Raw genomic sequence first — 12023 nt, forward strand, 5'->3', positions numbered from 1 at the left:
AAAATTGAAATAATTTTAAATGAGGATAATAAAGTGAATTAGCAAAAAAGTGGGTAAAGTGGGTAAAGTCACAGTTGACTTCTTAGAAATTATAGGTACGTGAACGAGGAAAACAATCATTTAAAGAAAGGTAAAAGGTATAAGAATTTTGAGGATTGCAGGAAGTAAATTGTGTCCTAGCTAATCTAAGTTTAGAAAAACGAACGATATGGGACCTAGCTAAGGGTTATTTGTAGAACCGTGGATGAAATGGGATTACAGGAGTTATAGACTAAGTTGAAATATCTGAGGAATTGATGACCACAAAAAATTATTTTTCCAAGAATACGTTTGATATTGGTTTTGAGTATATTTAAGAGGTCGGATGTATAAATTAATAAATTATTTTTCTTTACGTATTACAATATTTAAATATTAGCATATCTAATTATAATCGATGAAAAAATAATAAGTTACTATTTACAAATACATTATTGAATATAATAATGCTTAGATAGGTAATAATTTTAAGGTCCTATACATTCTTTCCCATCGGTGTTCAAAAATCCAGTTACTCCTCTGGTATATACATTGTACATAGGTTCACCTATACCAACATAATGATATTATAATTAATATAAAAAAAATTTTAGATACACCATTCAAAAAATTGTGCAGAATGTTCAGAATTTCAAACATTTTTAAAAGTCGTCAAACTATAGTTTTCATAAAATTAAATATTTAGGTTATAGGTACCTGTGTAGGAAAACATCCGTCAGAAATCACGGATTTGCTGGGAAATTTGCTATTGGTTGTTATAATAATATTTATGAAATATACAAGATCTGTATATTTTTAAACATCTGAATACTATATTTACACTGGATAACTATTCTGTGATACTTATTTCAAATTTATTATTTAGTATTACTACAATCATTTTAAATTTAATATTTGGTAATACTTGATATAACTTTAATGAAATAAAATGTATTGTATTTATATTTGGCTATTAAATAAATTCCATTTAAATCATTTAATGTAGCAGTTTGGTATTAGAGGGAGAAGTAGGTACTTTGCACGCAAACAATCGAGAGAAAGCTTAAAAGTTTTGCCACCGTCACCGCCTTTAGGGTAGCTTAAGTTCATAAATATAAATTGATATTTATACATCTAATATATTGGTATATATGTAATGTTATTTTACCAATGTTTACTCAAAATACCATTGTAAAAAAATATCACAATACAATGATTAAGAAAGGTCAAATCATTACTTGTTTAGAATAAAAATAGTATTCACTATTTAATATATTTGTGGAAGTTGGAATAGTCCTTATACAAGCATAATAATGCATTTTATGTCTAATAGATTATTTTATAAATAAAAAAAATTTACTTCACCCAAAAAGTATACTTATCTGATTATACCAATGAAAACTATTAAGTAGACATGTAGGTACAATAATATAATATATTAATTATTATAATATTTATAACAAATTAATATAATATATTATTATTATGTATATTAAAAGATATACATACTCAATTTAATATAACAATATTAAATATATGTACCAACTATTCTATAATCTACCAACTATTTCTGTATGAGTATGACTATATAATGTACAGTAAAAGAAATAATGTAGGATAATAATTTATTATAACTAATTAATTATGATAAAAATATATAAAATTAATATAAAATATTCTTAAAACGTCTGTGTTAGATTATAATTTATAATATTATATAGTATGACAGAGCGGGTTACCAATTAGTACTTTTTAAGTTAACATTATAAATTCAATAAGTTTTCGGGGGCCATCAAAATGTAGGTAATACTAATACCTACTGCTTATATCTACTTGTTTAATCAAAGAAAGTATAGGTAAAATAAAAAAATATAAAACGAAAACCTAATTTAACTCTCTATAAAAATAAAGACCTAATGATTTAAAAAATATATTTCTCGTCTACAGGCCAGATAAAATTCCTATGGTCTAATATAGGTATACTAAGAATGAGTATACACTATAGAAGTTTACGGACTGCGACACGTGCAAGAATATACGCTGTCAACAATTTTAAACTGCGCGTTCGTAGTTTGCACATGCACAAGTTGACCCTCGTCAATATATTTTTATCGAAGTGAAATTGTGTGGTATAGGTAACGATAAGTACATATAATATAATTATCAACCATTGTATAGTGAAAAGTGGTCCCTTTATACCTATGAGGCTATGTAGTATATGTACAACAACGCAGGGTCATGTAGAGTTGTAACTATATAATAAATGATTCATGCCCAAATTATTGATGCATTTTTAATCTTTGTCCTAAACACGTAGATATAAAACCCAACATTTAGGCTTAAACATTCGGTTTAATATCACATAAAAAAAAGCGAACAATAATTCAAAACTCAGAAGGTAGCAGTGGCAATAATATTGTAGCACCCGATTATCCGAATATCGGCAGGGAGCGATTGAATAACTGTGTTCATATACAAAGATTCTTTTTGATCGGAACAATTATATCTTTTTTTTTGTAGAATAGGTACCTAATGAGTTTGTTACGGTGCATTCATAAAAAAAGTATAAACATTGTCATCAATTTCACTTCGCACTTTGAGAAGCATATTCCGAAACGGTATGGGAAGGCGGTGAAATCGCCGGAAAAACCTGCCCTGGATATGCCACTGCGGTACAGTGTGGTGTGCTGCAGGTGTGACTTCGAGCTGTATTATATTATAATATAGACGTTCGCATTGTTGTATAGGGAGATTTCGTTCGCCGGTTGTCGATGTCGTTCCATTATTGTCTAGTGTCGTCCGAAAGGAACGAAATTAATAAAGTAACGTCAAGTATAATCAGCATATTATTATTATGTAATTTACTGAAATACACGACTAAAAAAAATATTCCCAACTACAATTTTTTTGGTTTGACTTCCACCTACCATCACCACCACCGCCACCGCCGCCAACGTCCACCGATACCCGCTAAATATTATAATATACCACCAACGTGGCCGACGACTACGTATCCGTGGCATGTGGTATGTGCCTATGCGGTATTTACGCGTATGCAATATATATTTTAATAATATGCGCAGTGCAGCAGGTCTCGCTCAAGGTCAAGCGGACCGCTCCGCCGGTGTGGTGGTTGCGGCGGCGGCGTCGTCGTCGTCGTCGTCATCGTCGGGTAAAAATGTTTTTGCGCGTCTGCCTCGGACGACGGCGGTCCCGGCAACGTCCTTGCTTTGCCCTTCGTCGCAACCGCACGCGCGCACACACGCCGCGCGTCGTCCTACCGAACTGCATTTCGTTGAAAATCGCGCCCGTGGCAGCCGAACGATGCGCACAAAATAATATAATAATAACAATATAATAAGAAATATATTATTGTCATAGTATAAGGAATAATTATTCCTTATACTATGATTATTGTTATGTTTGCGTTGTGTGCAATCAGAGTCAGCTCTGTTGCTATTATGCATCACGGCAATGGTGACTCGAATCTCTATATGGGTGCCCAATATACAGAACTGTTCACTGGGTTTTATAGCGTTGGTGAAAAGCATAGTGTATAATATTATTTTCATTCTACTTCAAATGAACTCGACTCGAGACTTGTAACGAATCTACCTCGGTATTCTCCACGTTTGAATTTTCCCCGTCGTTCCCCTCGCGGAACTCGCAGCCCGCACACCGCAGAGTCGGTCCGTCCTAATAGGGGGGCTCGACCGGCGAGCCCCTCCCAAAAACCGTTTTTTCCCGTCGTAGCATGCCGTTATTTACACATCGTAATGTCGTAATGATAAGTTAATAACAAGGAGTACGAACATCGCCTAGCGGTGGTGGTGGACTTTGCGCTGCGGAATAAGAACCGGCAAAGGCCTCGACCCATATAGGTAGGTACTAGGTAGGTAGGTGTAATATTATTATTAAAATGACAAAGTCCGCCGTGAAAACTGTCGTGACTCCACCGGCACGGTAATGTGCGGCCGCGACGTTTGCAAGCCTGTTGCCGCGCGCGCGGTATCCGTTTCGCTCGGTCGTCCGTCCGTCCGTCCGCCGAGTGCCGACGATCGCTCCGCTCTCTCAGTCGCACCGGCACGGCCGCCGTCTCGCTCGCTCCGCCGCCGCCTATAGCGCTCGTCTCTCTCTCGGTGGTCGCGGCCGTCCGTCACCTCCGCTCGGCGCTCACTCGACGTTAGCCTTGAACCGCCGCCGCCGCTACGCGCCGTCCCTACGTTTCGTTCGCTGTGTGCGCGATTCCTTCGGACCAATCGGATCGTTCGTGTCGTCGTGTCCGCTCCCGCGTAGGGTGCCGTTTCCGTCGCCGTTATTGTTTACGCGATTGTTTTTTTTTTTTTTTTTTTTTCGATTGACGTTTTCGCCGTCTTAGTTTATTGTGTCGGAAATCTATCGTATCTCAGATCTCCGTCTTAGTGCCAGTCAGTTGCTGCAGTCCACCCGCGATCCACGTCGCCCGTCGTTCCCATGTGTCGTGAATTTTGATAACCGTGTTTCGTGCGCGTGTGGTACGTATGTGACCATATTTTTGGTATTATTTTGTTGTTATTGTTATTGTTTTTTTTTATTATTGTTGTTGTTGTTGTTGTTGTTATTACCCATGTCGTCGTACGCTGTTCGCTGCTTGTCGCTTTTATTTTCGCGCGTGCGGCCGTGACGACTGCAATCGCGGCTGTCGTTGCAGCGACGGCGTCTAAGTAGGACAAACCGCGCGCGCACGCCGCCGCCGCCGCCGCCGAGGTAAACGAACTGTGCGAGTCGAATGGGAAACTGGACCGCAGTGATGAATTCATTACGCTCTCGCCGTGTGCGTGGAGTAGGTACCTCTTACTCGAAAGTGTGACCACAGGTCGATCGGACTTTTGGTTCAATTTCTTTGTCGCATTTCCCGTTCCTGCCCACGTCGTCTTCTGCAATTTAACGTACCTATATATATATTGTGATATTTTCCGTCGTCGAGACCTGCTCGAATGTGCATCGGATTGTCGTCCGGTTCAGTGGAAGGGCCTCTCGTCGAAACCGACTGTAGAAGGATTTCCAGCAGGATTTCGACCCGTCGGTAGCTGGTTTCACAGATTGACGCCAAACTGTCGTCTACACCGGCCTTTCGTCGGTCTGTGCTACGTTTTGCTCCAGTCGGCTTGCAGCGGGTACTGGTGATTATAGGTATTATACTCCTCGATCGTCTGCCCTACCCGCTTACATACTCTCTTGCCACTTTCTGAATTCAATAGACTACTCGTGTTCGATTTGTGTATGCTCACTAGTTACCACTATGATTGTTGAGGTGTGAGTTTGTTATAATTTCTTAGATAAGAAAATATTTAATAACGAATAGGTAGGTACGTAACGTATATAGTAAAACGTGTAGGTAAATGATAATTGATTAATGTACTGCATACTGTTCATTGTCATTGTCTGATAGTCGAATTAGTCGATAGATGTCATTAATGATCTTTTTATCTTAAAATTGGTTATTTGGAGATAAGGTTGTTGTAGTGATGGCCAATAACATTTTCTTGTAATGTAATGTTGTGCCAAAGCGGTTTGATGGTTAATAACTTTTGTTTTTTCAGATATTTCACTATAGAAGACGAGATGCAAATTAGTCGCATGCCGATCCCGGCAGATGATTGTGCAAACAGCGAAATGTCTGTCGACACTAGTCCCTCAAATACAAAGACCGATGATTTGGAAACTACTACAAAAGTAAATGGCGATAGTCACAAAAAGTTAAATGGAACTACTATAGACAATACTATTGAAACTGATGAAGCCCCTGGAGTTGTAATTAAAAAAGAAGAAGAAGAAAATGATGAAGAGGATAATGAAGATGAAGATGATGATGATGAAGAAGAAAAATCAGAAAAAGAAAAGGATAAAATTGAAAAAGAGCCAGAAAACAAGACTGATTCTTTATCCAAAAGTACTGATAAAATTGTGAAAAATGGGGTGTCTGAGGAACAAAAATCAGTAGAAACTATTAATGATGAAACTTCTAAAACTAATGATGATGATCCTATAGTAAATGAAGACAAAGATGAAGAAGTTAAGCCTATGGAGATTGATGAAACTGAAGATCAAACTAATGAAGATGTGGTTATTAAGAAAGAAACTTTAGAAGTTGACGAACCACCAGAAGTCACAGAAGATGTAGAAACTCCTGAAATTGAAAAACTTATTAACGGTAATGCAAATCACAAGGATGAAGTTATCACAACTAGTAATGAAGCATTAAAGAACAGTGAAGAAGAAACAAATCCAGTGAATGGGGAGGTAAAACTTACAGAAGATGATAAACACTTCAAATCTGAAAAAGTCAACCGTAAAGCTATCGAAGAAGAGGATATGTCTAGTGAAATCAGTACAGATACACTCTCACCTAAGCAGGTATTTATTGAATGTAAATTTCATTAGGTGCCTATATATTTTTCATTATTATGTAATTTTCAGATAGATGAACCAATTGCACGCAAGAGGTCTGCTGCTAGTCACGATGAACTTAGTGTTGTAAGTGGAGCTAGCAGTGATAATGATTTACCCAAAACTAAAAAGTTACGATCTGATGAAGACCAACCTTTATTGAAAGACGATACTCGAGAACGATTGATCAAAAATATTGTACAGTCTAGTGGTAAAAATGAAGTCGAATTAAATAGAAATGTAGAGAAAATACAAAATGAAATAAAAGTAATCACAGAAATAGCGCAGACAAAACGTGATGAGTTAGTGACTTTGATCAGGTTACAAAAACTTAAGGAAGAAATTATTGAACGATTAATGATTAAACTGAAAGAACTTGATGCTATTAAGACAGACAACAGCAAAGACTGGAATTTACCAGAAATGTTTCAAATTAATTTAAGTCAGCCCGAACATATACTAAGCGAAAAGGTATTATAACATAGTTGAATATATTTATATTTTATTGATAAATTATTAATTTATAATTCATTTTTTTATCAGAATATTTTAGATATTATTGAGAACCGTGGTGATAATCAACTTGAAAAGTCTGCAATTAATAACTTTGATCAGAATATTTATGCCTCTTCATCATCTAACACTAGTATCACGCCAGTTGCTTCGTCATCTAATGCTCAGTCCAATGAATGGATAGTGTCAGATAGAGTAAACCGCACCAACCGTGTTCAAAGACCAATACTGCCTAAGCCTTCTGCAACCAACAATCATAAAGAAGGCCGTCAAGGTCCTATATTAGATGTCAAACTAATTATTGCTGATCATCGATCAAAAAATCCTGAAACAGCTGTGACTAAAAGAGGCCGTAGGAAGGTGACTGCCAATGATTTTTCAGTACCTACATCTTCAGCTCCATTACGTTATCCAAATCCTATGGGTTTCGGTAATCCACTTCATCATGCCAGTGATGGGAATTTTAAAACTAGTAAGTTTAATAAAGGGGTAATTATGTATTTATTAACTAAATAATTTTATTGGAATTTAAATATTTTTAAATAATATTGTGTTTTGTTCAGCTATCACAAACACCCATGGAGTTCCAAATAATGTTATGGAACATGGGTCTGAACATAATCGTTTTAAAGATGTTCCTGCTTTTCCAGAAGTTACATTGCATCCAGTTTCGCAGCCAATGCAGCAGCAGCAGCAACTACAGCAACAACAAATACAACAACAACCACAGCCAACATCTCTATTGCATGGTAATTTTTATCATTAAGATTTAATACTAAGTAAGAAATACTTCAAATTTGTATTCATGAATGATATTTTTGGCCTATCATAATATTGATAGCTCATAATGAATATTGATACATTAAGATCGATATATTTAAATGATTGCCAATCATAAACTAGAAATATCTTTGTTTTATAACATTAATGTATGCATAATTCCTACATAGTTGGATTAAGAATATAAACCTTGAAAAACCAATAAAGGTGACTTTCTTAAAAAAATTGAAAGGCTATAAATTAGTAGACAAATGCTTATTTACAAAGTGAAAAAAACTCCATCCATCATTTTTTTTTAGGTTTTATGTTTTATATTCCTATTAATTAATTTGATGTATTTTTGGTGATAATTATAAATTTATTGTTATAGGAATTCTAACTAAAGGCGCTGGCACACACCATTTACCACTTAGTATGTCACACCCTCCAACCAATTATTCGCCTACATTAGCAAGACTGTTAACTGCACCAGAACGTTGCAAGCAAAGTAGAGGAAAACGTCAAGCACCTGCAGCTACTGTTGTGTCTTCCAATGCGGTAAATACTAATTCAATTATTAAAGTGAAATTGCTACTTACAGATACCTTACAATACCATAAACCTTTTTTTTTTATCACTATTTATAAGTTCCATTATATACTTACATTAACATTTAGATGAGGTCTTTATTAAATATTGATTTAATAGGATTAAAAAAGTATTTTTTATGAAAATAAAAATTGTAATTCATAATGTAATTTTATAATGTCAGACAGGTTACAGGAATTGGATTTTAGAAGATGCACATCGGTAAATTATAGTGGTTTCTTGTAATATTCAATTGAAAAACAATGATTTATCATTAATTCATAACATTCTTATAACTAACATGCTGACATTTCTTCAATATTTTTCCATGTTTTGTGAATAGGGTTTTCTAATGTTAACAGAAAATAAAAAACATTACCTCTTAACTATTGCCTAGATAAAACTATTTACAAAGATACTACAATACACATTTCGGAGGTGCTCAGCTGTCCATACAAGTTAATAAAAAACTGTTAAAAGTTAAATAAAATATTCGTACAACATTGAAAATTGTACAACCAATATCTTGCTTACCGTATTTTGCACATAATCAAATAAGGAAGTATTAACAATAAGATGGTTATGTTAGTAAAAATATTAAAATAATAATAATAACATAGATCAAATAAGTTTAATTTTAATAACTTACAGGTATTTCACAAATTAAAAAATTACTTATTAGTTTGCTAATCATTTTTAAAAAATTTTTAGTATGACACCTAGTAATTGTTTAATTAATTACTATTATCTAATTTGAAACTTTGACACTCCTAAATTAGAAACAAAAGCAATTTTACTCTAAAGATGTTGAGTAATAATTAGAAAAAACAAAATATGCTACATTTTAATATTTGTACTAATACAATACAACAAATTAAGAACACTGAACCAATTCAATTACATCAATATTTTATTAAAAATAATTACTACATAACTACAATTACTTATTAAATGATATATTTAAAAAAAGTTATATTTTAATAAAAAAAAAAAAAACATTTAAATTGTGACGTATTCGTGCGTATGTTTGTTAATTTGTTTCTTATAACTTCATCTTAGCTAAATCTTTCATTATACCTAATACCATTTTATCTTGTATTTATCCTTTATGTTGGAAATTTAACTTAATGAGTTTATCATGATAACTATTATATTATACTATTTTATAGTACGGTTTCTCTAGGCAGGCAACTGTCTAGGAAAAGGAGCCGCTCTCCCCCTCATAACTATATATTGCAGAACCATGTGTGAGCCTAATTATATTTTCTGCCAAATGGGCAAATTAACTAAGCTATTGAACCAAATGGTACTCTGCCAATACACACCTTAACAATTAAAAAAGTGTTGGATACAAACAAAGGAGGTTAAGAAAATCAAATATCACTTAACATTCACAAAAGATTTTTGTACACATTTATGTTGTTATCAATAGTAAATATTATGCTAATTAAATGTTTTATATTTTAGCAATCCCGTAATGAAATAACTATTACTCCGGTTCAGAGTACGTCGATGTCTTCAACTTTTCAACAAAAACCAAGTTGTTCATCAAATATACCAGTATGATTAACCTACCCTAAAATATTTACATAAGTATTGTTAATTTTTTTTTTTTTAGCCTGCTCAGGTAGATGATGAAGATGCTTCTGATAGACTAGTTATTGATGAAGGACAAGATGTTATGAATGCAAACTCTCCATCTAGTGCTCCACAGTGTCAAGGTTGTATGCAAAAACCTGCACAATTTGTTTGTGCTGGATGTGGCAATCAATGGTACTGCAGTAAAGACTGTCAAGTATGTGATATTACACTTTAGTTATAGTTTTTTAGTAAAAAATATTTCCCTTTTTGATAACCTATTGTTTGTCAGAAATTTTAAATTGTTTTATTTTGATTTTAATGTATTGTTACAAGTTACAAATTAAAAAAGTAACTAGATAACTTTTTTGTTACTTAACCTTCTTTGAGTACATACAACATACATACAGGCAAATGATTACCCCAGGCCAGTTTATTATCACAGTGCCAGCTTTATCGGAAAAGATGTTTTTTAGTGACTTTGTTTACCTTCCTTGATAGAGTTAGTAAATTTTAATAAAATACTTTCATTGGTGTCACTACTATGGTCTACCATTTCAAGTGAAATCTAAATTTAATGGCTGTATATAACATTTTTTTTGACTGATTTTTGCATTAGTTACCATGGTGACCAAATATCTTGTAGGTTCCCCTAACAATCGATGAATAATATGACTACAATACCATAGAACATCCCCTCCATAAAAGAAAATGTGATAGCTATGTTTATGTAAATTAAATACCTACATTTATATGTTACGTTGGAATTTGTAATGTTATAAATGTTAGTTGATGCATTATGTTAAAGATATATCCGATTAACGGAATTATAGTTAACTAATTGAGTTTTAGTAGAATGCATATAAATTATATTATAATTATATTTATTATATATAATAATAGCTTAAATATTAATTACTGACATATTACTGATTTTAAAGCATTAAACAAATATATATTCTTATTTACTAAATGAACGCAATAAAATGAAATGATTTTTATATTAAATCTTTATATTTAAGAAACTGATAAGTTGTAATAAATATATAAAAGATTATTTAGTGGTATTTTGAATTTTTAGTTGTAATAAATAAAAATTAAACTACATACTAAAATGTAAAATTATATTTATTTTGTTTACAGATTGATGCTTGGGATGATCATTCAGAAGTCTGTAGCGGTTAAACTAATTATTTAAATGTGACATTTGTGCCAAAAAAGATCTCTTAAAGATTAAACTAAACAATTTAAAGTTGGTAGCTGGCTACCTAAATCGTTTTAGTAGTTGACTTTGGTCTTGAGTACAGACCCTTGGTGTGAATCTAAGTCAATTTACTATTTGCGTGTATGAATGTATAATATATGTATGAATATTTAACATTTATACACATAAAATTAATCTTTATTAGGAACTGACAAATTGTTATAATATACCTATTTATAAGTATATGATATATATTTATGTGTATATATTATTATTATTATTTTTTTTTTTATAAATTATATTATATACGTCTTAATAATTTCCTAATTCCACCATTAGCTTAACTGTGTGTGCGTGTATTAGAATCGTAGAGTCTTATTTTGAATACATAAAATACCGTGGGTCAATGACTGTTAATTAAAACACCCGCGGTATGCTTGTTGTTAAATTGATACAAGTACAATTATTATTGTTTTTTTTTTTTTTTAATGTGAAATAGAGAAATTTATAGTGGCTCATGGTTTTCTTTTTGAATTTACTCATGAACATGATGCACTTGCTTAAAATATAAAATGAAATATTTAAATTATTTGTACTAACCATTAAGGTTTCCATTACTTGTTATAATATTGTATTGTATATAGCATATTGATTAGTTCTTAGGATTTGTTTGTTTGTTTATTATTTATATGTTTTTTCTTTTTTATTTATTCAGTTTTCTGAGTGTAATATTATTTAAATTTAAAACCCTAATATCACATTCAAAATATGGATAGAACCATATCATGATACACGGTTGTATGCATACACTATGGTGTTATATTATATTATACCAAATTAATACAAACGATGGAATATAAAATAATGTTTTATTGGAACATATTAAAAACTAAACGTTTTTCTCTTTTGTTGATATTATTTGTTGCCTAGTAAC

The 12023-nt window shown here is 32.6% G+C and overlaps 1 protein-coding gene across 3 annotated transcripts in view; it reads left to right on the forward strand.

Annotated features, from left to right (window-relative positions):
* Nucleotides 1–11795, forward strand: part of LOC111033117 (probable serine/threonine-protein kinase kinX) — a 31516-nt gene extending 19721 nt beyond the window's left edge. For 2 of the 3 annotated variants that reach the window (XM_022313711.1, XM_022313714.1), the window contains 8 exons: nucleotides 5601–6414; nucleotides 6478–6918; nucleotides 6991–7432; nucleotides 7524–7709; nucleotides 8111–8277; nucleotides 9775–9867; nucleotides 9926–10102; nucleotides 11029–11795. In XM_022313711.1, the coding sequence (XP_022169403.1) occupies nucleotides 5601–6414; nucleotides 6478–6918; nucleotides 6991–7432; nucleotides 7524–7709; nucleotides 8111–8277; nucleotides 9775–9867; nucleotides 9926–10102; nucleotides 11029–11070 (2362 nt within the window). In that variant the 3' untranslated portion in view covers nucleotides 11071–11795. The remainder of the gene's footprint in view (nucleotides 1–5600; nucleotides 6415–6477; nucleotides 6919–6990; nucleotides 7433–7523; nucleotides 7710–8110; nucleotides 8278–9774; nucleotides 9868–9925; nucleotides 10103–11028) is intronic. The other variant, XM_022313713.1, reaches the window with a different exon arrangement.
* Nucleotides 11796–12023: the final 228 nt, after the last annotated feature.

This window comes from Myzus persicae, unplaced genomic scaffold (genome assembly GCF_001856785.1).
Source record: "Myzus persicae strain clone G006 unplaced genomic scaffold, MPER_G0061.0, whole genome shotgun sequence".
NCBI classification, from domain to species: Eukaryota; Metazoa; Arthropoda; class Insecta; order Hemiptera; family Aphididae; genus Myzus; species Myzus persicae.